The sequence below is a fragment of the Cygnus olor genome, chromosome 4 (genome assembly GCF_009769625.2).
Source record: "Cygnus olor isolate bCygOlo1 chromosome 4, bCygOlo1.pri.v2, whole genome shotgun sequence".
In the NCBI taxonomy this organism is placed as follows: Eukaryota; Metazoa; Chordata; class Aves; order Anseriformes; family Anatidae; genus Cygnus; species Cygnus olor.
Genome location: NC_049172.1, coordinates 15,327,859 through 15,355,822, shown reverse-complemented (window position 1 = coordinate 15,355,822; position 27,964 = coordinate 15,327,859). Strand labels below are relative to the sequence as shown.

Below are 27,964 nucleotides of genomic sequence, written 5' to 3'. Positions count from 1 at the left end.
TATGTCTGCCTGCTCTGTACCTGTACATGGTACAATATTTAAAGTAGGGAGAGGAAATGGAAATGCTACCTGATTCAAATTTAGTGCACATAATCATGTACTTGTGCCAAAAAGTCCTTCTGAATCCCTTTGTATCCAGTAAACGTCTACTGTCAAGTTGGAAAATATTTTTGTCACTGGAACGGACAGTATAGTTTCTTAATGCTCACAGACAAAAAACAACCCTCAATAAATTATTATAAAAACAAAAAAAAGCACTCTGCATTTCAAGAACTTGGAAATGTGTCATTCGTCTTACAAATGGTAAAACCACTGCCCCATTAAGCAGTGCCAGTCCTGTTGCTTGCACTTGGTTATATTGCTTGAACAAGACACATGCACATGCTGTCTTTTGTTTTGGCTGCTGGATCAACAGAAAGGAGGAATCTACTCCTTTTTGCTCTGCAACAGGAGGAGATTATTACGTTTGGTACCTGTTTCCCAGCAACATGGGAAACACCAAAGATGGCCTCCATAGGGGTCCTCTTGGTGGTTTTCCCTTGTCAAGATTTACTCGATGGTGCAGCAGTGCACAGACTCATAAATGGTTTGCAACCATTATTTGTTGCTGCCCCTCTTTCCTTGGGAGAATTTCTGCGGCCAGGGTCCACATTAGAAAACTGGGAAGGAAAGCAGAGATAAAACAAGGTAGGCCTCCAGGAGAAGAGCTGGCAATCCCTGGGCTCTGGGAGGACCCCTCTGCTGTTTTATACTTGCCAGGGATTGATGCATAAAGGTTTTTTGCTTACACATCTCTTCTGCTGGGGTGAAGTTCTTCCAAGAACCTCATAAACCTTCTTGATGTGATTATATCTTGAGTACACGACCTTCCTCTGATTTATTCTGGCAGTCATCTGTTGAACATGACAGTCTCGTTTCACCAAAATATTTTTGAGACTGAGCTGTATAAGAGGGGAGACACAATGTGGGAGAAAGGTGAAAGAGAAAACACAGACTGCATTTGGTTCATAGTTTTCTCTGCAGTAGATAAAACCCAGCATGAATTTCCCCACTGCTCAGAGAGAAAAAAGAAAAAGCAAGTCCCTAGAAAGACAAAAGCTGCAGGAACAGCTTGTTTTGAGCTCAGTGATTTATTCTCCATGGTGAAAAGGGAAACCATTGATGCTTTGCAGTTAAAAATATCACTTTGGTAACAGGGAAGTTCTGGAGCAAATATAAACACAGCGTAGCCGTTTATGACAAAAGTTCCAGGAGAAGCAGAAAGAAAACACAGAGGTCCTGCTGAATGTTTTGTCCCTTGCTTCTCAGATGTGTGTTCTCAGTGAGGAGGGAATTATCCTCTTGATATTTCTCTCCAGGCATAGCAGCTTGCAGAGCTAAAATTGGCCTGTTCATACGTTTTGGGGCCCTGTTTAATTCAGTCTTTCTCTAAAATTTCTCTGCTGAACCCGTTCCTCATAGTTGCAGAAATGTTGAAAGCTTCCACAGACTCACAGCAATCCTATGCAAGTAATTTAAAATTGAAGTACCCCCAGTTTCTCTGAACAGTTCACTGATGGTCCAAGGTTTAGAGAGTCTGGGCACAACTGTCTTTTCTTTGGCCACCCCATTCAACAAGCCTTTATTCACCATCATTGTTTGAAAAGGAGTTGGGTTTCTTTGGCTGCTGTGGGAGTCTGGAAAGGATTTTGGCTGCTGGTTTTCAGCAGAAGAGTCAAATTGTGTGTTCTTTATGCTCAAATGCTCCTGTGCTGTTAATCTGAGTGAAATGTCCCAAGCTACCCAGTTCAAGTTGCTCCTCCAGGAAGCTGCTCGGTGGGATCAGAGTCCGGGTTCATGTCAAGTGTTCTTTAAACCATTCTGTATTTCTGCAGTGGAAAAAGTTAGTTCAGAAGCATGCTTTTCTGCAAGACGTCCAACGGAGTGAGCTGCACTGAATCTTTACAGCCAAAAATGCAAGGAAGGGAAAGTAATGCAGGGGCAAGACCTGGCCCTCACAGGAGGCTCCAGTGTTGTGAAGAGACAAAGAGAGGGCTCTTTGTCACAGGCCATCTTCCCCAGGATGTTTTCACATTGGCAGAGCCTCATTGACTACTAGTTTACATCAGCTTCTACGTCTGAGCAGCAGCCTGTAAAAATTTTCCTCCCAAACATTTTGTCTTCATAGAAAACAGTAATTTTGAGACTGCCACATTTGTGCTTCTTGTTTCATGTAAACAGTTATGTGACCACCCCTGGATCAGGTGCTCAAATTGCCTGGCCCATGCTGTCTGTCCTGGAGAGCCTGACATGGCCAACATTTATTTAAAAGCTCACTTCAGAGTTTTATGTTTCTGAGAAAAGACACTATTCTTAGCTGCAGACATGTGGAAGAATGCAGGGGAAAAGAGATTCCAGATGCACTGGCTGTGAGGGCCCTCTGTGAGTAATGCAGAAGGAGCGGAGGGGGATCAGCTGCACGAATGCCATTCCTTTTGCTGAGAGCAATTGTCTCATCCTCACAAGTCCCCCAAAGGCAACAAGCAAATGCTTGTAGGCTCTCGTCTGTATCCCCTGTAAAAAAAAAAAAAAAAAAAAAAAAAAAAAAAAAAAAAAGTGTAATCTTTGTATGGTAGTACAGCAAGCAGATATGATGGGCTTTACCAGTAGCAGTTAGGAATGGAAAAGACCAAGAATGGCACCTCCTGCCAAGGCAAGGTTGCTTGGGTCCACTCAACTCACATCAGTAGTTTTCTTAGATTAACAGGTGACTGAACGCGTGGCAGAAACCAGAATACTTTTAAATTTTCCTGCCTTTTGCTTCTCTGCACAGCTGCCTTACTGGTGCTTTTGTTAGCCAGCAATAGCAGTTACCTGACCGCTGATATTTTGAGATCAGGTTTGTGGCCAGAAAAATAGTTCCTGATGGCTTCGTAGAAAGTTCTCCTAGTAATTTAGTAGATAAAATTTTTCTGCTCTACATAGTGACATGCTGGTTTGGCATGTGACAGTATGAATATACTTTTCTCACTGTAAACAGAAAGTTGGGTCTTTCCAAGACACAGAGCCACAAAACTTAAATTCTTTGTGTTACCACTGATAAGTCAGAAAAACTGCAGCCCCAACCCTGCAGTTTGTCATGGATGGAGAGAAGGATCTGCGTGTGCCTCTAATTGCTGGCTGCTTAGCACGTGCAGGATTCAGGCTGCTGATTCAGACAGAACCACAGTGAGGCATGTAAGTCTATGCTGAAATCTGCCCCTGGTTGTTGGGTAACTACTCTCAGTAAGGGTGACAAACACAGCTTAAATAAAGAGTCTAGGTTCAGTTTTTAGTTGAAGAGTATCTCGCTTAAACGCTAGATGTATCAGATTAGTTTGCAGAAGAGCAAATGAGGTTAGGTCCACCTATTTTTGCCTTTTTTGTTAAATGATGGATGCTCTGTCAATAATCATGTTACCGGCAAGAAAATACGACATTTATATTGCACCCGCAGCTTGCATTGTAAAAATAGGTATTGCCCAGCTATAGTTTAGATGAAAATCCAAGAACACATCAAGCACGCTCATTTATCATTCCCCAGTGAAGCTGTTTTGCCACACATGCCAAAGGTAATTGCAGAGTCCATTATATATGGAATTTATTACTTGCTGGTGACATCTGATGAACTTGGGTCTCGACACATGAGTGCTGGATGAAGTAGCCTTGTTTGGTTCGTGTCTCACTTACTAGAATAACTATCTGAAAGAGAGGCATCTTGTTTATCTAGGAGTATCTGTTCTTTTGGAGGAAGGAGAAAAAAAGCCCTCTGATGTTCTGGAGGACATCAGCACTGCTCTTTAGCCATGCTCTGCCCTGGCTGAGCCATGCGTGCCTTTACTGTCAAAGATGTGGGATATCTTCAGTGAGTTCTCATATCCTTTTAAGTGGTCTTTGAAAACACTTTATTTCCTTTATCAAAGATAAAATATAGCGTTATTAAACTCTGGGCCTCAGAAATAACTATGGGGGTTGGTGGTTTTCCTGGATAACTGTGACTGTTGAGATGAATACCTCTTTTTGTGTGGCTGCGGGAGAGGACTGAAGATGTTCTTCCCTTAGTCTTGGACATAGCAGCACACAGCACACTGCAAGTCACTGCTGGAACAACTGATTTTCTTGCAGCAGTGCTAACAGAAAGGGTTATTCAGTAGAACTAACATCTTCACTATGTCTACCGCAGGGTGTGTTGGAGAGCTTTCTGGGCACAGCAGTCACCGGAGCGATATTTTGCCTTTTTGCTGGTCAGCCGCTCACAATTTTGAGCAGCACGGGACCTGTCCTTGTCTTTGAACGGCTTCTCTTTAACTTCAGCAAGTAAGTGAAAGGGTGGAGGGCAGGCGGGAGGAGGGGAGTAATGTCTCACACTAATAAAATACTAGTTAGGGAACGAGATGGCTTGTGGTGGGGAAGGAGGGCGGTTAGTGCATGAAGTGAAACATCGCTTTGTTCCTTGTTGAGACTTCAGTGCTATCACGTCTGAGATTTTCACAGGCACGTGTACCCCCGAGCACTGCCCGGTGTGTGGGTGCGCATCTCTGTTGGGCCTCTTGGAAATGCTTTGCCAAGTCTGCGCTCGATGAGAAGTCTGCGCTACTTTCAGTTAGTGTGCTTGTTCCTCCCTGACTGCTGCATATGTTTTCATGATTGCTGTGTTTCCCATCAGAGCAAAGAAAGCAATTCCAACCCTCAGGGATTTCCCTAACAGGATCCCTTAGGTCTCCAGGTTACCAAAAATTTGTCCTTAAATTAGTATTCATTTGAAGTAATTGCTGTAACTAATAAAAGTAAAAGTACCTATGATGTAAACAGCTACACAACTCTGTTTGTTCCCAGAATTCCTAGGTGGAGTTGTGCTGCATTAAATGCTTCTGCTTTTTTTTGTCTTTTAACTAGCATAAAGAGGTTCTGCTCCCTCCTAACAGCGTTAGCACATATGCTGTGCTAACAGCTGAAACCCAGAGCTAAGGGGAAGCCTGTTCTATTAGGTGTTCTCATTTGTTATTTCCATATCTGCAATGCTGGGAAAATATAATGAGAATCCCTAATGGAATCAGCATATTCATTGATAACTTTACTTGTAGGACTACTGATATTTTGGAGGGTGTTTAGAAAATAGATAACATTGAGTTATACAGGAAATACCCCAGATCTCATGGCCCTCTTTTCACCCATCAGGGAGAGTTCACAACATTGCAAATACTTGTATTTCAGGACAAAAAATCAAAGGCTTTTGGATTGGCGTTGCTGAGCTTTCGTTCAAAAGCAGTCACCCATTATGTGGAACAGATCTTTTTCCAATTGTAGTTATTTTTAGAAAATGGCTGTTGAATTACTAAGATAAACATGGCTGCAGGTTGCAATAAGGAAGGAGGTATGGTACAGGACTGGCTCTTTAATCTCCTTCTTCATTACACGTGGGCTATGTGGGTACTTATTCAGAAATAATTGAGCAGATCCAATATTACCGTGCCTTTCCTATGAAAGCCCTACACATCAGAAAAGTCTTCTGAGGTACAGAGCTTCTGGAAGGCAGACAGTATTTTTACACGTGATCCCACTTACGCAGTGCTACAGTGGACTCCTTTGTAGTGAGCTGGTTTCATCTGGTTACTAAACTCCATTGATAATGCTTGTGGCAGCATAAGCTGTGTGTGCAAATGTCCTGCAACTCCGGGTGAAATGGGCACAGTCTGATTCTTGTGCCACACTGTCAAAACTAGTGCTATTTTAATCAGTATTATTGGGTTTGAAGAGCCCATTCTGTCTTCATTAGAGCCATATTTATACCAATACAGGCAGAGGTTCATCTTGGAGTCAAGGATGCCAGGGAGAGACTTCTTGCACCTTAAAATGGTATGCTGTCTCCTCCTGCCTGGCTCTGGGACTGCCGTTGTCCTTGGCACTGTCTGCACAATCACGTCTTGTTTGTGTCTGGTTTGCAGGTCTGCCCAGGTGCTGCACCTGGAAGAAAAAAAAAGCAAGATGGAAAAAAAACATCCTGTGGCTTTGGGAGGGAGAAGGTGGTTATTTTTAACTAGAGGAGGAGGTGGTGGTTATAAAAGCTATTGTCCTAACAACCTGCTGGAGCAGAAGGGCAGGATTTTTTGAGGGACTCTTTCTCACAAGGAAATTGGAATCAAGTACTGTGATTTTCAATAATGCATTTGTGGTTGTTCATATTCACAACACCCTGTTTCCTGCTGGGAGCAAAATGAGAAAGACCTCCCATCTACTGATTCAATTAAAGAGTGTGTGTGTGTACAGATACCTAAGAAAGCCTCTGTTGAATGACAGCAAGCATTCCCAAAAGCAATTCAGAATACATCACAATCAGGTCTTCATTAGTAGCACAGTGCAGTTGTGTATTGTCCTATTCTGCAGATCCCATCCTATTTCTCTGCTCTCCTCCCCCCATTTAGAGTAGTAAATCAAACATTAAAACTCTGCTGTGAAGAATTTGGTTGGCAATATATAATAAAACACTTAAATTTGAATTTAACCTCAGTTTGCTGCTGATTAAGATAAAGAACTGAGGACTTAGGTTACTCTCAGTTATCACCCTAACGACCAGGTAAGTTGCCTAGGCCTGGTGCTCCCATCTTACAGCGCGGTATCAGCCCATTTGGGCTGGGAGCAATGGGAATATACTCAGCTACGCTGAAAGCACTCCCAGCCCTTCTGCCTTCCAGACACAAAAGTGGGGTGTTTGGAAATTATCTTCTGCAGGGATGCCAGAAAAAGAAATGAACCAAGGACGAAGTGTTTCGTCTGCTGTATTCTGTACATGAAATGTCCTGTGCATTTTCATTTGCTTTGTAACTTTCAGAAGTGCTGCGGGAGTTTGAGGGGTAAAAACAAAATAGTTCAAAACTTTCGAACTTCTTGAATAGGGTGCAGTCAGGACAATATCTGGGCTTCTGCCAACCATCTTCTTCACACTTGTCAGATGGACAACAGTTACTTCTCTCTAAGACACCGAGTCTGGATATTTCAGAGAGCTGTCACTGGGATCTTTTTTTCCCCTTCTCTTTTTCTAAATCATCACTTTATTTCTTGCTTGCTCCTTACTCCTCTTTCCAGGTCAGATTCTGTGTGAGAAGGCTGCAGCCCTCTCTGAGATTTTTGTCTACAATAAGGAGAAAACATTGTGGAGACTTGTTTTGAATGCAGATGCCCGACACTGTCTGAGCCTACATGACATCGACCCAGGATCCTCACAGAAATGCCCAGTAGCAAGCCTTTACCTGGGACCTTGCCTAGTCTTCAGCATTGTCTCCAATTTTACAATTACGAGGTTGTAGTTTCCCCTGTTTAGGTGTAGTTCCCTCTGTTCAGGTACTCTTTTGTTCTCCACTCTGCAGTTTTATACCGTACACTAGAAAATTGTCCTCAAGCCCCTCTGTCTGCCAGCATTTCTGCTGGGGATGGGGTAGGTGCTGGGTGAATCCCAGAGCACAGTACCAAACTGCTGCAAAGTTCAATGCCCGTAGATGAATGCTGACAAAGGATAGAGGTGCGTAAACAGCACACCGAGTCAGACCACATCTACTTGGGTCACTCCGACTCCTGGAAATAGTGCGTAAAAGCATGTATGTGGGCGATGCAAGGTTACTTTTCACTATTACTGCAGGAAGTTTGAGGGAGTCCATCTGCAGTGGGGACTTGAATATACAGTAGAACCAGCTTGTTGCCAGTTCTGAAGGCATCCTGTTTTGCCAGGTTGCAACTGCTCTGCCAGGTGTTTTGCCACTGAGCTAAAACCACCCTTAGTGCTAGGAGCTAAGCCATCCCTGAGGCACTCACAGTCCTCAGGAGGAGCTGATGCTGACCAGCGCCTTCCCTCCCAGCGCAAACAGGCCTGGAAGGGTTTGTCTTCAGGGCCATCTAGCAATTTCCTTCTCTCATGCCTTTGAGAGTGACTTGAAGTTGCTTTTATGCTGTTATATTTCAGAGCTGTGGGTGGTTATCTGGTGTAGCCTGCGTTCCTAAGGTGTTTTGAAGTGGGCTTTTATTCCTTTTATTTATTTTTTTTTAAGGAAAGTTCACAGGGAGAAGTGCTCAGGTTGTTGGGGGAAAGCAAGGATAAACTCCCGGGCTCTGTCTCCTCTCCACAGCTTTTCAATACTGTCAGAGACTTTGCTCTGAGACTTTCCACTGAAACTGTCTTCCTCCCCTTCCTTTGCACGCTGCAGTCTGGCAGGGCAGGGCTACCTGGCTTCCATGGAAAAACAGCTGGCTATTCTGGCTGGGGCTTGGCCCTGCTTCCTCCAGCTCCTTTTCCCAGAATGGTCAGTAATCTCCTTGGCCGGGCCTTACCTTCTTTGCTGTTTGATTTTCTTATTTCTTTGGGCTTAAAAGCCTCCCTTTGAACTTGGTGCTGTTAGGGTATGGCAGTCTTAAGCAGCAAACAAGGGGCAAACAAACTTCCCAGGAAGCAATGATGCGGTTCACCCCATCATCCCCAGCAGCGTGCCACATCCTGGCACCAAGGGCTGGTCATTTTCTGCTTTGTGTTTCTTTATGTGCTGCTGGTACTTTTCTGAGATAATGTAAGGGCATGAGACATGGAAATGTGCTCTCCTGAGTGGGAGGCTTGGCAGGAAATTGCTTCTCTAAAGGAGGTTTGTAAACTGCGGTTACATCTTCATCTGGTGGAAGGCTGTCTGAGTTCAGCTGCTCTTGGGCTGGGCAGCTGGATGTTTGGGCCTTTACAACTCTGTGTGTCTTTGCCAAGGGAGGATTTGTCCTGGGAAGCCTAGAAAGAGCTTGAATTCATTGGTAACATTTAGCAGTGGAGGTGGAAGCAAGATTGATCACTTGTGCAAGCTTTTCTGCTACCTCAGCTATTAAACTGCACGAGGTACTTGTATGGAGTTGACTGGCTGAAAACAGAGCTTAGCACTTGGGAACACTTTCATTTAGTCTAAATACGGCCAGGTCCCAGAGTCCACACATTCTTCTTCCACTTCTCACTAGAAAGTGCAATTCTGTATGAATTTATCTAATCCTTGATATTTTCCTTTCCTGCCACCACTGTTTTGTTGCAGAGACAATGATTTTGACTACCTGGAGTTTCGTCTCTGGATCGGCCTTTGGTCAGCCTTCCAGTGTCTCATTCTTGTTGCTACTGATGCCAGCTTCCTGGTCAAGTACTTCACACGCTTCACCGAAGAAGGTTTCTCCTCCCTTATTAGCTTCATCTTCATTTATGATGCTTTCAAGAAGATGATCAAGCTGGCAGATTATTACCCGATCAACTCCGAGTTCAAGGTGGATTATATCACACATTTCTCTTGTGCCTGTGAACCACTGGGTCCAGGTAAGAGAATGTTTTATTGGCCCTCCAATTTGCAGACAGAACATCTCATTTGTGTTGTTTTGTTTTGTTTTTAAATTGTGCTGTGGCCCAGATAATAATGTGGTAGATTAATCCTTTATCAGTTTTCTTCAGGTATCCCATCTTTGCTTTATTTTCAAGCTGAGGGATGTATTTCACCCTAAGTGCCAACTGGAATTTCTTCCTAGCCAACCTTTCTGGCACTCCTCATGTGAGCACTGTTAAGAGCGGAGAAGCTTTCTCTGTACCTGTGTCTCCTCACATCCCTGTGGCCATTAATTCTGAGCAGCATCCCTCTGAGAAGCCTGTGAAGGGTCAGAAGTGAGGGCTAGGTCACTGCCAGGGTGCTTAGGTCACTCCTGATATCTACTGTACCATTTTGACAAGTGCAGGAGCTGGATTTATTCAGGGCGTTACCCAAACATGGGCGGTTTTGCACCTTTTGGCTGTGTATGAGTGGAAAAGCATGAACAATTCCTCATTAGAGTGGAAGGGAAATATATCCATCAGTTTAGCCTATCGCTAGAGCGTGGGCTGCAAGGCAAGCATAGCCAGAATACATATAGATCTGGCAATACAACCAGGAACAAAAGGTTACAAAACCCAAATACAAACAGAAGCATGCTGGCTGTTACCACTAGGGAAGTTGTAACCAGTCCTAGGATTCTTCAAACAATGAGGACTGAGTAAGAAACTTGGTTTGTACTCAAAGTAAACTTCAGGTTATCTTGGCATACCTGCCAAACAGGAAAAGCACCTGGCTGCTGCTAGCTGCCTCTTTGCAGGAGGTGTGAGGAACTGGATCCATATAAACTGTGTGCTTACATTAGTTATTAAATGCACAGTCACTGCAAGCACTCAATGCTAGTCTAATTCTGCTTCCATCTGAATGGCAGGGTGCTTTCTCTCTTGGTGGCTGAATGGGTAGGCCAGTTATGTCTCTCTCTAACCATGCAATGCTGGAACAAATGTCTCAGTTTCCCAAATGAATGCCCAGGGCACAGACCCACTGCACAGGGCAAATGTAGCGGTACAGCTCTAATGTGAAGAGGAAACGGAGCATGTGGCAGAAACCCACATTTTTTGTTTCATTTTGTAACAGATTTGTGCCCAGAAATGCAATCTTGATCTTTACCTTCTAAGCAAGTGGTGGGAGGATTAGCATGTGTTGTTTGATAAGGTCCACAGACCCTTACTGCCATGATGCTCTTTTCGTCTTTTTTGCCTCCTAGCCAGATGTTTGTTTCAGAGGGTAAAGATGACTTAAAATCAAGCAATTCCCAAAGCCTTGCTTGATGTTTCTGTGTAGTCACAGCAGAGGTTTCACACAGTGGAAGTCTGGCTTCACTGGGCACTTGTGCATGCATATGCACGCATTCACCCTTACATCTGCGTGCGAGGTCCCAGGTCTTAGTGCCAACCCCACCACATCTCGCCCTAGGCAGGGCAGGGCCAGTAGTTGAGCACAGTGGGCTTAGGTCTCCTGAAACAGGAGAGTTAAGGAGAGAGTGGTGGACCCCTTGCTGGGCTTGAGGCAGTGGATGGATCCTGCTGGCTGCATCATCTGGGACTTTATCAGGAGGGTGGAAGTAGTCTCATCTTCAAATGTTTCTTCCTTAGTTTTTCAAGTAACACTGAATAAACCTTGAATAGGAAGAGTGAGCGCATAATACTGGACATACAGACAGCAATCTGTACATGTAGCCCTCCGGGCCATCTCTCCAGACACACCAACTACTCCTGCATAGACCTGTGCGAGTCTGTGGCACCTCAGGCATGAAGACTTTAGCAGTATGAGTAATGTCTGAGTTTCAAAAGCTGCCGATGTTGAGGGAGCAGATTGGAAACAACAAACTATCTTGGAACAGAGCAGCAAACAGTGATCCCATATTTAAACTCAATCTAGAACAAGCTGGAAGAAGTCTTGTGCAAGTTGTTGGGGTTAAGGTATTCACAGAGCTAGTGACAGTAGATGGGCCCTTCTGCTGTTCTCATCCTTTGGTTGGGGACAGTTCAGCACCTTTCACAGGACTGAAATACAGTGATGCACATGTATCTGTATAGCCGTGTCTGTGGATAAACCAAGACAGCACGAATTTAATTCCTTCTCCTTACGAAAAGGCAGCTTTCCACATCAGCTGCTCATCATCACAGTTACAGAGGAAGTTCTCTCTCCTGCCATGCAACAGGTATCAGCAGCAAAGTCGCAGACAACAGCCAGGAAAAAACCTAAGCTAAATGCTTTCAAAAAGGGTTCCACAGCTTCTCTTGGTTTGCTCATTTTTGAAGCTAATGGATTGCTCTGTTTCCATACCTATAGACATGCAATAGGAGTCAGTCTGTAACATTTCATGCACAAAATGGAAGTGGCCTCATTCTCCATGTCGTGCATTTCTTAATGTAGAAGCAGAATATCATTGTTGGTTTTCCAGGGTATTTCTACCTGCTCTGCGTGGTGTTGGTGGCCATGCAAGGCTCAGGGAAATGGTGAATTGTGCCCCAGCAGCTGTGTGTATTGTTTATTCTTTGGCTCTGAGGTGAATTCATTGAGGAGGATGCACAGCGTAAGCAAGGAGTTCTGAATGTAATCCGAGGAGTGCTCCAATCACAGCTGTATTGTGAACATCTTCAAAACAAATCTCAGGACTGAAAAGGCTGGTTGCAGATTTTGCAAGCAGATATCAGAAGCCCATTAGGACATCAATTACCATTTTTGAGAATATTTACCCCCCCAAAAGTGTGCGGGCTTTCTCTAATATATCAGGAAAAGGAATAAAAAGGCAAATGGCGGATTAGCAAAAGGGCATGCCCGATTCTAGGAAATGATGTGGAATGTGGTAGCAGGCGATTGCTTTCCAGTGTTCCTCCTATAGTGCAGATAACATACGTTGCTGCTGGGGGTGTTATTAGCTGTGGTTGATAAGCTGTCAGAGGTTGTGCTGGGGACAAGGGGAGATTTTCTGTTGTTTTTTTTTTCCCCTCCTGAAAGTAAGTGCAGGTAAAGCTGTATTGACTTTGTCACACTACAGCTGGCTGTTCTTCTCTCATACTCTGATTCAGGCTTTTTACAGCTGTCTTTACTCTCTGTCATTGAGATCTGGCACCCGAGTCTTCACATCAGTGCTTAGCCTGCATTGCTCAGCTTCTGCACTGTGCTCTGCACGCGCTTCCGCTCACAGAGGCCTCAGGAGGTTGCCCAGCAGCATCTCACCAGCCCCATCACGCCTTCTGGGGCAGGCAGTTGTTTCTCAGCCCACTTGCAGGGCCTTGGGCAGGCCACCAGCTTGTGCGTGTTGACACTGCTCATACGGATGCTGCTGTAATGATGTTCCTACGGACACGTCCTGCTGACAGTGGGGGAAGCCAGCCAGGCTGCCCGCCTCTAGCCTGCAATGAGCAGCGAGCAGGGACCAGATTTAGGTAAGTGTAGGAAGTACCATCACCGAAGATGCCCTACAAGAACTTCAGAGCAGTCGATGCCGCTCTATGTGTGGGATACGCAGGTCTCCCACCGCACAGAGCTGTCCTGCAGATTTTCTTGGTTTATCTGGCAGGGTGCTAACTCGCTGGGGGTGTTTGGGTCCCTCGGGGTTGCTCCGTCACAGAGTTTGTATGTCATGCCACTGCCCATGTTTTGGAGAAGGTGAGGAATTTTTTTTCATTTAGGGCCAAATGGCCATTAGTTCAGGTGTGTAGGAGGACATCGCACAGGACCTTAAAGTAATGCATTTGAAATCACTGATGGGATTTTTGCATGCTCTGGAAATAATTAAACAGTGTGCCATACAGGGGCTTCCCTTTGATCCTTGTACCTCCAGTCTGTGTCTTTGAGCAAACATTCACTGTTTTATAATGTGGGTGGAGAACTTTAAACACAAAAACACACTTCATCCACTTTCAGAAACGTTATCATCCACATAGCAACTAGTCAGAGCTGGAGTTAAAAGGACAGCTGCGGAAAGTTTCTATGTGTTCCAACAGAGAAATCAGAAGCAGCAAAAGAAATCCTCTGCACCCTTGGTGCATTCTGGGGAGGAAAAAAAAAAGAGAAGAGAGATTTTTAGATTTTGCTGACACTGTGCATTCCTGTGATATCACACAGGAGTGGAGCAGACAGCGAGGCAGGGAGGCACTCTGAGGCTGGAGTATCTGGCAAAGCATAAAGGCCATGTGCTTGTTGCTCATTTTTTGGTACTCGTGTGACAGTGCTGCAACTCTTGTTGAACTCGCCATGCTGCACCTGTCTGCTCAGAGTGGACAAACTTTTTCTATACAAAAGGTTTTTTACCTGATCAGTCATGTCTCTGGAGAGAGTTTTGATGTGACAGGATGCCAGAAAAAGAACACAAAACACTGCATTAACCATCTCTTCTCAGACCTGATGTCTCCAGAAAAGGATTGCATCATTTTACAGGCTCAGCTCCATCCTCGTAGCATGGCTTATGGTTTGGCACAATTCTCACACCCAGCTGGTGTCCTCGGGGTTAAAGAGTCCCTTGGCCACTCAGCATTTCTTTACCAGGCCTTTCTAAAGAGATTGGTGCTGTTGCAGGGAAGATGTCAGCACCAAAATCTGCAGTTCTGCTTCCAGGCATAGCAAATTGATGCCTTGACAAGAATCATGAGATGTTACAAGGGTCTGGGAGGCTGCCTACATTTAATGTTGTTGTGCTAGTTATCTAGACCCCATTATGATTTCAGTAGTGTAAAAGGTGCGCACACTTACACTTTCTCCAGCTAAACAAATGTGCCCTATACGGTATTTTAACAGAACTTTAATATTGTTACCAGACATAGAAATACTTGCAAAATTTAAATAAAATGGGGGGACATAATTGACGAGCCTATTTTCAGGCAAGATTGCATTTCTAACTGAATTTTTAAATATAGATCATTTCTAATCCTATGAATACAAAAGGAAAACATGCAACTATGTCACAGTGTATGTCTCCCCTTTTTAGCAAAATAAATGATCTCTATCATGTTAATTACAAAAACTCTTATCTATTTTTTAAAGCCGAAAAGTGGGATTATGCCACATTCTGCAATGCGTTTTGCTTTTCTTGATATTTCGAGGACGTATATAATCTTAAATTAATAGCTATGAGAATTCTGTATTCATTTTAATCCAGAAATTATTGGGAAAATACTGCAAAACCACAAAATAGTATGTTGTCTTTCTATTTTTGTTATTTACAATGAACTCCAAAAAAAAAATATCCCAGTTAGTTTAGTTTTGAATTGTCTCCCTTACTCTTTTTCCCTTTCTGAAGTGACTTATGACTGTTGCTCTTGAGTCACTCCAAAAAAATACTTTTGACTCTTTGCTTGAGAACAGAGATTGCAAACAGTGATCCCGTATTTAAACTCTGCTGCTGCTTTACCAAGATGGAATAACGAATGATTTAAGAACTTAAATTTGCTTTCTTTCTGGGCTGTTTCGACACCATGCTCTCAGCATTCTTTTTCTGTTCTCTCTTTCAGATAATAGCTCGTTATTTAATGGGACAACTGTGCCGTCAGCTGATGGGCTGCACTATTCCTCTGCTGAGATGGTAAGTGAGGCTTCTAGGAAGGCGGGCTTTGAAAACATCAGTGTGGTGTTTGGTGACTGGGGAAGAAATTGGAGCTGGCATCCCTCCATCGCTCATGCTTTCACTCAGCAAAGCGACAATATTTAAGCAGCTGGCCAGCCACAACAGCAAGAGAGGAAATTCTTACTAATTTTTTTTTTTTTAATGTTAAATAGAATCAACTGGCAGTCCCAAAATTGGGAAAAATTAATAGGTATTTATTCTGGTAGTGCTGTTCCAACCTTCCTTTGGGAACGTGTCCTCCTATAACCTGGCAGTTTGTGGCCATGACCTTCCAGAGTGTTGACGTAAGAAAAGCTTGCACAGTTGAAACCGAGGGCAGCTTCCAACCCTGCTCTCCTCACTGAGCTGTGGTATGACAGAGCAAGCAGTTTACAGCTTGGTTTTATTTCAGCTGTTCCTTCCAGTGGCATTGATTGAAAGTGCAGTTCATGGGCTTCTTCGTAGTTTGCCAGGAAATCTGCTGCCTGTTTTCACAATGTATTTCTCTTTCCCACTTCTGTATTTTACTTTTCTGTCTTAAAATACACCTTTGCAAGGACAGGGACTACAGTCTTGGAAGTCTGTAAGGAAGTGTTTCTGCTGGGCCAAAGAGATCAGTAACTGATCACATGAAGAAAATCCTTACACTGACACACACACCCCTTTGCCTGTGACACTATGAAAATGTTACACCGCACTTTATCCTCCAAGGATTTCTTGTAGTACCACATACAGAATACTATGTGTGCAATTTGATATCAGTAATGGCTTGCGCATGGCGGCCTCTTTCTTGCAATGGAGCTGTGTGTGTTAGGAAGCAAGTGGATGTCCCTGAGGATTAGTAGGATCCTCGTGTGCAAACCTCATCATGTCCAGAGCTGTAATGACACCAGTGTGGCCAGCCCTTCGTTTGGAAGGTCCTGTTTCTATCCTGTTCTTTGATTTTCTGTGGCTAGCACTGGCTTTTCTAGATTTCCCTCACATGGTGAGCTTTGGATGATGAGAAAGAAACAGATCTTGATAGGTTCAGATGCTTCTGTGTTTCATGCATAGGAAGTTGAGGGACAGAGTAGTAACCTTAGGCTGAAGAATACAGATCCTACTTGTCTGTATGTGGTGGCCACTCTTGTGTGGCATCAGGTAGCCCAGCAGAAAGGAAAGGGTTTCTGGGTTTGGCATGCTGTGCAGGACCACTTCAGGTACTAGAAGTTAGACATAAACCTGAAGGAAAGGGCATCCCCCAAGGTCCCAAAAGGGTTGGCAGCAGCATGAAGAAATAGAAGCGAGGTCTCCTGATGCTGCACCTGATGTGCCCTTTACTGCTCCTTGACATCTTCCCAGCCCCACCTCTGTCAGCTTGCTGTGGTTCTGAGCATCTGAGTTCACTGCTTCTGGAAGGGCTGAAAGTGAGGGACTAATTGTTCAGCTGCCCGTCACACAAAATAATGCTTGGGGAAGTGATGAGCAGCCCCAAGCTCTCATACAGTGCCAGCCGTCAGGACGCCTAAATCCACCTGTCAAGAAGAGAGTGCCAGTTGCCACTTCTGTTTCATTAATAAGAACGACTCTTCTCATTATTTGTGGATTTAGCATTTGATTGACAGTCTCGGGAGAGAAGAGGCATGCATTAGAGGAAGGCAAAGAACCAAACTCAGGCCGGGAGACAAGAAAAAAAACCAACAAGTTGTGTCTCCCAACTGTCCTTTGTTGGAACAGTAATTTTGACATCTCAGCCCTCCTTCCCCAAAACCCCATTTTGTGACACCCTTCCTGCCACCCGGTAGAGCTGGAGGCAGCTCCTGTCAGACCCGATTGTATCTCTGGCTGATTTTGCAAAGAGCTGGGGGGCCATGCTGCCCCTGGAGGAACTGAACTCTCCTGCTTTAGCCCTGGTCCCTGCTGGGGAAGCGAGCCCCTGGCACAGAGCTTGGCTGTTTCCTTGCCTGTGGCAGAGCAAGCTGGGGGCCAGCACTATTTTTTTGTAGTTTCAAAGCAAAATGAATGTCCAGGGACAAGAGACGAGGGTGTTGCGAACAGGAAGAGCAGCCCTGCTACAAACCCCACCAGACAGCTGGCCAGGGAGGTGAACGTGCTGTGACAAAGCAGGATCACTTTGGGGGGGGGGGGGGGGGGTGTCTCCTATAGCTGGCAGCTCCCTGGTATAGGAAATGGCGCATCTCATCCATCCTCCTGCGCAGATGGCTTATCCATGGGCTTTCACTAAGGGACGGCTGTAGTACAAAGTCCTCTTCTGGTGCCCCAAATCCTTGTCCCAGCCTGAAAGCTGCAGCAGGAGAGCTCGCTAAATAACGTATCCTGGTGCTCAGAGCAAAGACAACCCAAGTAGTCCTGGAGTTTTCCAGCTATTTACAATCTGCTGGTTGGCCCTGTATTTGTGTGCTGCCTTTTGTACGCCTGTCAGTCTCAAATAAGCTGCCAGCCAAATGTTTGGGTGGCGGCGAGCACTTCCAGGAGGGGCCACTGATTCATTTAGGTAGTAGGGTTGTGGGAAAAGGGATGTCCTCTTGTTTCTGCTCTTTGGTATCCCAAACAGCAAACTTAACTATTGAACGCTCTTTGGGTTTTATTTCTGTAGCTCTAAAAATGCAAGTGCTGGTGGTTTAACTCTGTGGGAGGTATGCATGCAAATGCACGGTGCACAAAGTTTGCTCCCAAATACCATTTTTTCTGATGTCTGCTCTCCCCTCTGGTACAGCCGTGAAGCCCAACAGTCAGGGCAGACCTGCAGAAACCCTGTTGATGAGGGACAATTTGGTGCTGCTTGGTGCCACTGAGAGACGCAATGCTGAGAGCAAATGTGTCGGCATCATGTCAAAACAAGAACATGGCTGGTTTTTTGTTTTGTTTTGTTTTGTTTTTTTCCTCACTGCTATCACTGTCAGCACAATCATGCCTCGGTTCGGCTAGAGCTCTTTGGAGTCACAAAATTTGCTGAGGAAACTGAAGTTTATCACATGCAGCTTCTGACCACTTGATAACCATCCAGTGTTTGGAGGCATATTTGACGTATTTTACAATATACCCACATGAACAAGATACTAATAGATACGAAATGAGTCCATGAAGCTTTAGTCTTCAGTGAGTACCTTCAGTATTTTAAGATTTCTAATATAACTTTGCTTAACTTACTTGTTGAAAATTTCCCTTATAAGCAACAGCCTATTTTATATCCTACAGTTTTGCCTAAAGAACATGCTTTTTCTGGTAAATTGCATGTTAGTCTGAATTATTCTGTGCCCATATTTGCAATAAGTTTTCTACAGCTGAAGTATCTGGAGTAAAATAAGCTTTTCTCTCTGTGTTATTTATTCACTTAGAGTTTTTGTTAAATATCCATTATCTCTAATTTTATGGTTCCTGGGACTGTGATTTCCTTCATTTGGGTTTTCATACAGAAACAGAGGAGTAGAGACAATGTGATTCTAAAACTCCCCGGACTGGCAGAAGTTTATAGGTACCTAAAATTACTTGAAACTTTTCTTGGTATTAACACACATGCTCTGAATTCCCAGTCTCCCCCATGACGGTGCTCTCTGGGTGCACCCGGAATAACCTCGCGAGCTCACTGCTTTGTGCACATTTATAGTCTTGGCCTCTCGTGTATTTGTATTTGTTCTGTCCTCATGGCTCTGCTGATGTTATTATGAATTATACAGGCTCAGGGAGAGGAAAAGACACTTCCTCAGGCTCAGCTTACCTCAAGCATTAGGAAACAGATGATCATCTAACATGTCCTTTGTGGCTCTGGATTCCACAATGGCATTTTAAGTACAAATAGTGCCTCCCTATCTGGCAACTGCAGTTGGTCATCTTTAGTAACAAAGTATTCAAATCAGGATGGAAGCTATTAAGGGAAATTCAAATGTGGGAACTTATTTGCTAGTACTGTAAGGAAGAGACCCTCAGCTCTTGCTGAAATGAACTGAAATGATTGTATTTGTGTACACTGCATTGAACCCCAGCAGGTGAGCTGGTGCTGTAGGACATTTCTGCGGTTTTGAGCACATTTTACCAGCTTGGCAGAGACCCGCTCTGTCACTGCCCTACTTTAGTAATTCTTATACCCTGCTCAGGGACATTTACAGCATGCACTGTATCCAGAGTACTTTGCAGGTGGTATAGCAGAGAGTGAGGTTGGACATCAGCATCTTCCTGGCTGCTTTTCTGTAAACACAGGGGATTTGTTTTGTCTCCCAAAATTTGCAACCTATCAGCACAAGCTGAATTCAAGCAAACAAAAGCAAGCAAAACTTAGTTTTCTTTGCTGAGCCTTCACTACCATAGTGCCTGTCTTTTAGCCCAGGGCAATTGGCGCTGCTTGGTGGAGGTGCTCGGAGGAGCACCACCTAACTGCAGCGGCACAATGCTGGTTATGCAGAAGTCTCTTGCTGCCAGCAGGCATTAGGCAAGCTAAAACCTTGTTTCTGTTAGGCAAGGAGAGCAATTTTCTGCTGTGGAAACTGTGCTCATCTTCATCCAAGAGAAGCACATTCGGTTTTGGTGTTGCTTGTACTGAATGAGTGATGGAGAGTGGATGTAGAGTTTGTCGTAGGCTTCTGCATGAAGTTTCTGACGTGGCACTTCCCCTCCAGAAAACCTAGAATTGTCCAGCAGAACACAGCTGAGGCAGACTTGGAATGGGGAGAGTGTCTGAAATACCTCTCTGAAGCTGGCAGTGTTTAGGTTTGATTGTCAGCCCAGACAGCGAGCACCTTGCAGTTGGAAGTATGATGTGGAAAGGTGCTTCATACACAAAATTGCTATGGGAAGAGATTCAACAGAGACCTTAGCTTTCTCCTTTTATTTATTGCCTATTCAAAAGATCTTCTTTCCAAGTTTGAAGGTGTAACTCCTGAGTTTGAAAGTTAACACCATCCTCTGTTTGGGTTAAAATCCATTCTGTCTGCCCAAAAGAACGGAGATTTTTAGCTTCTGTTCCATGCCTCCATTTTCTTCACAGTATTTTTCCTGATGGTCTGTCTCTGTTCCCATCGTAGTGTGGGTAGTGTTCATGTGAACGTGGCATTATGGAAATGTTCCTTTTTTTCTGCAGTACAACACCACCATTGACTGGTCATCTCTGACAAAGAAGGAGTGCTTGAAATATGGAGGACACCTTGTGGGCAACAGCTGTGATTATGTCCCTGACATCACCCTCATGTCTTTCATCCTCTTTTTTGGCACTTACACCTGCTCCATGGCCCTGAAGAAATTCAAGACCAGTCGCTATTTTCCAACCACTGTAAGTCTCTCCTTTCACCCTAACAGTCTGTTCTTTTACTCTTTCAGAGCGCAAAGTTAAGCCTTCCTCTTGGTATAGTTGTCATACAGAGGGGCAAAAGCTTTGCAGGGAAGCCAGACTGCATTTGATGCAATGAAAACATGGTACTGGTTAACCAAGGTATATCCTGGGTTTGCTTAGCTTTCACACTCTGTGTTTCTGGAGGACACAGGTAAGTCAGCAGAAGAGCCAAAATGAGCTGTAATCTGTCATTGAGATGTGACGGTGATTTTAAAGGTACTGAAGACAACAATTCCAAGCGAAGATATGCAATAATGTAGTTTATCAGTCTTAAGAGTATTTCAGGCCTATATAGTTTCAGCTAGCTATTTTCAGAGCCAGATACAAAGCTCAATTTATGTACTGACTCTGGGGTAGGTTGGGTGGACATTTTACAGAAATCAAATATGCCAAAGGGATGATTAATCAAATGTCAGAAGTTTCCCTGTTTATAGCCTAAGGGGAATGTTTGGGGAGGACAAAAGAAGCCCTTTGCTTTGTCACTGAAAAGTGGGTAAGCTAGTGGTCTGTATAGCATAGAAGGGATGCATCTTTCATGTTAACAGGTAGCATTTGAAACACTCAAAAATGTAAAACTTGCCTACAGTCCATGTCTGGCATACCTTTTGTGGTAGGGACTTGAAGCAGAAATTTCATTTCTTTTCTTAAGATCAGATGCAAAATAAGGATGTCCTGGTAACCTTTGCCTTGATTTAAACAAGATTTCGCTCAGACTTAGAGCCAACTTGTATGTATCTCTCAAGTGCATCTGCTTATTCTGTCTTTGTCATGACAACTGTTCAATGTTCAAAGGCAGGGGAAAGAAACAAAAACAAACAAAAAACAGTCCTTTCAGCTGTGAGGGGTTCATTTGAAACACACTGGACAAGTAGCTCTGCCCTCCCCAAGATTCAGCCTTTGCCAGTTTCATCAGTTTGCATCTGAAAGAAGACACGCATGTGAGCTTCTGTTTGTGTAACAAAAAGCCATGTTTGTGTAAGACTTGTCCCCCATTTTTGGCATTCTGACAGAATGGGATTTATCCTGCAAGGATTTTTATTTACTGTTTTGCTGTGTTACAATCGAACCTCTATTATTTTAATAAAAAGGAAATGAATTCCATCTATCCTGGAATGCCACTCAATTTATCTGTAACTATGTGAACCTGGGAAGCCTGGAAGGAACAAATCTTTAAAGATCCTGCATAGTTCCAGACAAGCACAGTGGGGCCTGCCCGGTTTAGCTTCAGAGCCCAACCGGTGGCAGCTTTACACTGTGATATTGCATTGACTCGGGTAAAGTTGCACTCCTCAGAGTATGTAGAGGATTTAACCAAGAAACTGAGTTTCTCATCCTGTCTATGTGGGTTGACCTATTACTTGAACAGAAAACAATGCCATTTCAAACTCTGCCATTTACATGGAATATCACATCAGTCTTGGAAATTTGAGTTTTCCATTTTCTTCAATTCCCCCCCCCCCCCCTTTTTTTTTTCTTAAATGTACATTGCAAAATCAATCCTATTAAAAGAATGGTATCTGGGCATAACATATGTTTTTGTGAAAGGCACATACCTTAAGATTTCTGAGATAACACAAGAAGCTCAACTTGTATCAAAATGCAGTCTCCGTCCCTGCAGAGAAAAAACATGAATATGAGAATCCTAAAGAATCAGAGATCAGAAGGCAAACAGGAGGAGACAATATTAAATAATGTGTAAAAATGTCCCTACTTTTTTAGGCTCATATGTAATTACTAAATATCTGTTAATGTTGGAAGCTGACCTTGAAGTCTTTCAGTAAGCAGTACGACCAGTATGAGAACATATGCAATTATTTAAAAAAGAAACAAACCTAAACCATCTCAGAATTCTTCCCAAGACATTAAATAGTTCTCAACCATTACTTTGGCAGTTTGGCTAACCATAGCAATCAGTGGGCTGTCCTGGCCCCCCAAACACTCCGAGCCTCCCGTGTCCCTGCATGGTCCCCATGTGCCTTAGCCTCAGGCTGGTGCTTGGCACCAACAGTCGGAGAGCAGTGCAAAGCGTGTGCTAGCGGTGGACTTGCTCTGCTCCCGGGCTTGCTCAGCACCTTGTCAGGAGAGGAATTGGGAGTCTCGAGTGAACTCTTCTCTCCCTACTTTTTCTAAATGCATTTCATCTTGCACAGGAAGTTACTTATTAAAGAAAGGACCTCTTTTTCTTGATAGACTTGCATTGCAAGCTTTTCAGACTCCTAGGCCTCCATCCTGGTGGTTGTTGGCTGCTGTTGAAAGCAGTATCAGTAAGACTGTTCTGAAGAATTCATGTGGGAGTTTCTTACAAAAGCAGTTTTCTTTTTCCTTAGGCTTGTTTTCATACTTCCATTTAGGCTTAATTGTTTGGCCTTCAGACAACACAATGAAGTACCAAGGCGCATTTTGGGAAAATGGAATAAGACATTACAATGTGTAACTTTGTTTCTACGTAAAAAGAAATAATTAGTTTGTATTGCCACCAAATGCACACTTGGAATATCGCAGAGAATCTAAGGCATGGATAAAGTGGTGCCTCATAGTGCTAACTATTACGATATCAACTTCTGTTTCAGGCCAGGAAGCTCATCAGTGACTTTGCCATTATCTTATCCATTCTGATTTTCTGTGGAATAGATGCCCTGGTAGGTGTGGACACACCAAAACTAATTGTGCCAAGTGAATTCAAGGTATGTAATTGTCAGCTCATTTTGTGGGCTTTGGAATAGGTTCCCTTTTCCACCCATCTGCCCTGAATAAAATGCCCTCAAAACAAGAAAGTAGTCAGCTTGCTGGAAAGGACCATTTCACTCAGCTGATACCCTTTCTATTTGCTTTGGCTGGTTGATTTATCTCCTAAATCCTGCCTCCATACTTTGAACATAGGCCCAGCTTCTCCTACCTCCTTTGGGCTGGTGTAAGTTCTTGCATCCAGGACTCGTGTGCGCTGGGTTATGTGCTCAGTCACCCCAGGGACACATTCCCTCGTTCAGCTCCTTGGAGGCATTTTGGAGAAGCTGCTCAAGGGTGCTTGGTGGCACGTTCCTCATACCCCCCCTTGTAACCTTGCTGCTAATCAGCTTGCAAAAGCTGGTCCCCCATAATCAATGCTTAATTATTAAGGACTTTTTGTTGCTGTTTCTGGGAAGGATTAAATTATCACAAACCTCAAGTGTCTCTCTGTAGCCTTTTAATGGAAGGAAAAGCCCTGTTGCTGGAAGTGTAAAGACATTTATACTATGATAATGTCACTCATATATTGCAGCTCTAACACAAGCTTTCCTTTCCTTGCCCTTAAAAGCCCACCAGTCCCGAGAGGGGTTGGTTTATCCCACCTTTTGGAGGGAACCCATGGTGGGTGTACCTGGCAGCAGCCATCCCTGCACTGCTGGTGACTATCCTCATCTTCATGGACCAGCAAATTACAGCCGTCATCGTCAACAGGAAGGAACACAAGCTCAAGGTGGGTGTGCTTGGTGTCTCGCATGTGTGCAAAGAGCTGTCCTGTGCTGCTTCTGTGCTAGAGATGGAGGAGGGCTTGCGGCAGGGCTGCATATACAGCATGGTTCAGCACGGACAGGAAAAAGAAGGAAGCCACAGTATATCCACGAGGTCAGGATCTCACTCAGAAGAAAGCCTAATGAGGGAGGATGGTGCAGCACAAGCTGTAACCGTAAAAGGTAGAAAGAGCTGGGTGTGTGGGTTTTTCTGCTGTGCTGGGTAATGCCTTGAACCCTGACACCAGGGAGTTTGAAGTTCAGTGTGGACGCCTGACACCCTTCTAATGATTGACTAATGATACCCTTGAGTATCCTCTTATGTCACTGTGTCGGGGGGGAAAGGATGAAAGTTAATTGTGGAATAAATAAACGGGCATGCGTGGATCTGCAGAGAGCATTCACTGTAGGAGCTCAGGCTTGCTGCTGGGAGAGCCCGTGTGCTTGAAAGGTCCTCTGCTCCAGCCCGAGCTGTGACCTGATTTTTCTGTGGACTGCATCCAAGCCAAAATCTTTCTCACCTAATCAAAACGGGCAAAGATTTTCCAGCTCTGATAAGCCCCTGTTAGTGTGCTAATCGTAAGGCCAAGGGGTGTTCCCAGAAATGGAATCATCAAACTGGCAGAACAAAGCTCTTTGTGTCACAGCCAACCCATACGTGAGGCTGTCAGCTGCTCCAAAGGGAGGTCTTGGTGTGCTGGGGTGATGGCAGAAACCCACCTCTGGTGGGTACGGCAAGGGATGGCCCAAGTATGGCAGCCGTGGTGGCTTTATGGTGCGGTAAAATACAAGAAATAAGCTGAAGAGATCTTGGATGTATCAAAGGTATAGCCACAGTTGGATGTTATTGAAAGAGAAGCTTTATATCCGCTGACATAGACCAGCCTAGGATGTAGTAATGTTTTTAAAATAAACTTTCCAGACCAGCGCTATGCAGGTTTTCATGCCTGTAGGGTTTTTCCTTTCCCTGCATGGTCAATTCTATTGAAAAATATTAAATTCCTGTAAAAGAAGACTCTCCCTTCCTGCTAACAGCACACGTTTCAAGTGTTCTAACCTATGAGAGCAAAGACTTGCTCAAAACATGGCTAATGCTGGGTCATTGTTTAGCTAGCCAGTTCATCAGTTATACTGAGAGCTGTTGGAAATGTAGCTCTCCTGTGAGTCGAGCTCTTACTTGAAAAAGAGGAGGATGTTGCAGTTCGAATAGTCACTTGTGGGCATTAGACAATCAGTGTGATTTAAGACTGACCTGGGGGACAGAGAGGGCATGGGAAAGGTTTGTTGTGCAGACTGACGACTGCTGGCTGACCACTGTCTTGCAGGGCTGGATTGAAATAAACCTCAGAACATCACTTCTTGCCATCTGGAGCTGGGCAGTTAAAATTAATAGTGTGCCCACATCTTCCTCAGGGGGAGGCTAATCTTTACCCTGCCCTTGAAGCACACCATTAGGTGAAGGTGATTATGGAGGCAGGGTACAGCGTAGATGTCTGCAAGCCTGTCAGACAGGGCTGTCAGCATACACTTGCTTTTTGCAGGTGTCTGATTTCCTCACCTGTATGTTCCCTGAACACGGCCTCAGTTTTAGGTACACTTGAGCCCTCACGATACGGCCTTCTGCTGCTACACGGATGTAACCATATCCACTCCAGTTATAGCAAAGCTGGGGAAGGCAACAAAAGACTGAAACCCAGGGATAATCCTTTCCTGTGCAGAGGGCATGCAGCCTTCTGACCAACATGTGTCCTCCTCCCCTCGGCCTTGCAGTTTCAAGGTGTACCTTCCCTCGTCTCTGCTTCAGCTTGTAGGTGCTGAACACAGTTATGCTATCAGCACTGGGTGTACTTTTTTAGTAACAAAGTATAAACATTCCGACAAAGTACTGTTTAAAATAAAAATTTGTTTCCTGCTTCCTTTGTTAGGGTTGTGAGAATATGCTTTTGTTTAAATGGGGGTTCACTAGTCCGACCCTGCAGCTCTGCACCAAAATATACATCAGTACAGAAAATCTACTGTAGGCCCAAAAGAGGACTTTTTTTTTCTTCTTTTTTTTTTTTCTGGTGCCTTGTTAAAAGTATTGGCAGGGTGTTGCTGAGTGCTGCTGGCCAGCCAAGGTAAGCGGTATGTGTATTAGGAAAACAATGAGTACTATTCAAAAGGAGTTAGGTTGCTTTCCCTCTTAGGTCACCAAGTAGGTCTGGCTCATTTGTTCTTTCCAATAAAATCAAATTGAACAAGTTTAAAAAAAGGTTAATCTTCTTTAAAATATCAAACCTTAAAGATTTCTCTAGTATTTTTCTGAAGATTCCTTTCTTTGGTGGCTCTTCTGTTTCTTCATTTCTACTCTTGGCATTTGTGACTGGTGGATTTCCTGTGTTAGTCCGTTAAAGGATTTAAAAATAATAGATAAAAGCAATAAAAAGAGAGGTGTACATTGTTTGGGAAAAGCTTTTTGGGCTAAATTCACCCAGTGTTTTGCTAGCAGGCACCAGTGTCTGCTTCTGACAGAAATTATTCTCTTTCCAATCTCAGTTTCCACAGGAGTTTATTTTCAAGCCCATCTAAAGAACAGAGGTCTTTAAGAGGGAGTAAAGAATGAGGGCAGCTTTCTCCTTTTGATAGGTGATGCAAGGCCATCAGCTGCTCTTGTTGCTTTCCCCAGGACAGCATAAAGTTGGGCGTTCAGTACCCAGTGTGATCAGCAGTGCTCAGACCATTTGCAGTCCTGACCGAGATTCTACAGTTGCTTCCTATCTTAAATATAGGAGTTCAGATCTTGCTCTGAGATAGGAAATGGTAAATGTTACCTTTTGGCAGGCACCATATACCTGTAAGATTGCTTTCAGGTAGGTTTCATTAAGTCATTACATTGAGAGTTATTTTACAACAGCTGCTTAAAACTAAAATTAGGCTTTGGGCTGGTTTTTTGAAAGGGTGGTTTGGGTGTTTGAATCTCTGTGCATATCCAAGCTGTCACTCACACAAACGTGAGATGACTTGGCACATAAAGGAACTGTTCTAGTTCCTGATGCCAAATTAAAAAACACTTGGAAATGGAAGGAGCTGTTGTACTTGGAAGAAAACAAGGGACCCGCGGGAGGAATTGTGAACAACTTTGTTCTCCATCGTACAGAAGTGTGCTCTGACTTTTGGAAGTGGCCCCCAAGTCCAGTTAAAGATAGCAAACGCTGTTCATCTGCCGTGTCTTTGCAAATCAGGATACCAGAGAGGAAGAGAGAAACTGAAGGAAGTGGACAGAGTGAACACAGCTGGACAGGGATTTTTCACCTTGTTGTCTATTACAGATTCCGGAATAACACGTCACTTTCCTAACACCGGTACCTTCGTCAGCATTGCTCCTCCCTCCATCATGACTAGTTAGTTATTCAGGCTTCACTCTGACTGTGATGTTTGTGTGGAGGGCTAGACTCGTATGAATGCACAGTTGGTGAAATCCTGGCCTCCCACTGTATAAAAAGAAGTCCCGTGCACTTGTAATAGATCAGTAGGATAACAGCTCACAGTGTCATAAACTGCTCTCTTGCTTTGCAGACGATCCTTGCATGCACTTACCCTGTCCGAACGCTCTTGTTGCCGTAGCTGTCTCATGCTGTGAAAATGGGCTGCTCTGTTTCTGCATGCGCTGTGGGCAGTCAGCAGGGGGTTGGGATGGTGCCAGGCATTTCATTTCTTCTCACCGTTTCACCTCACATTTAAAAAAAAAAAAAAAAAAAGAACATTTAATTATAAAAATAGCACTATATAATGGGGTTTCATTTGTGTTTATTAAGAGGCAATGCAGAGCTCCTTCAGAATACTGTGAGCCTACTGTAATCAAGGTAAATATTTTTTGAGAGCTTGCTTGCTTACACTGTTTATAAGATAGGATGTGTAGCCCACCTAGTATTTTTCAGTGAACATTACGTCTCTCCAGTTGTATTTAACTCACGGTCTGCTATGTTCAGTACCACTGTGCTGAGCTACCTGACTGGCTGCAGGGCTCGCCTTGCACCATCTCAACCTCCAAGTACTGTACAGCATATACAAGGTGCTTGTTCATTTGCCAGACTGCTGCTTTCCTATACTTACTGCTTAACCCAGTTGCATTGTTTTCAGAGCTTGCCAGAACGGTGTCACATACCTGCTTTCCCTGCTGAGGCACGCAGTTTACCCATTAAGTAGCAATGTGTCCTACTCTGCTAACTGCTTGTGA

The 27,964-nt window shown here is 44.1% G+C and overlaps 1 protein-coding gene and 1 long non-coding RNA gene across 9 annotated transcripts in view; one reads left to right on the top strand and one right to left on the bottom strand.

The window, feature by feature from the left end:
* SLC4A4 (solute carrier family 4 member 4) overlaps positions 1 to 27,964 on the top strand; it is a 228,399-nt gene that overhangs the window by 177,289 nt on the left and 23,146 nt on the right. For all 8 annotated transcript variants that reach the window (XM_040556789.1, XM_040556785.1, XM_040556786.1 and 5 more), the window contains 6 exons: positions 4,202 to 4,335; positions 9,069 to 9,340; positions 14,843 to 14,913; positions 20,009 to 20,197; positions 22,828 to 22,941; positions 23,553 to 23,714. In XM_040556789.1, coding sequence (XP_040412723.1) covers positions 4,202 to 4,335; positions 9,069 to 9,340; positions 14,843 to 14,913; positions 20,009 to 20,197; positions 22,828 to 22,941; positions 23,553 to 23,714 — 942 coding nt within the window. The remainder of the gene's footprint in view (positions 1 to 4,201; positions 4,336 to 9,068; positions 9,341 to 14,842; positions 14,914 to 20,008; positions 20,198 to 22,827; positions 22,942 to 23,552; positions 23,715 to 27,964) is intronic.
* On the bottom strand, positions 237 to 27,479 carry LOC121070133. The gene is made up of 4 exons (XR_005819917.1): positions 27,325 to 27,479; positions 21,811 to 21,869; positions 5,866 to 5,982; positions 237 to 2,553 (listed from the first exon to the last, which is right to left on the bottom strand). It is a non-coding gene; the product is annotated as an uncharacterized LOC121070133 (long non-coding RNA).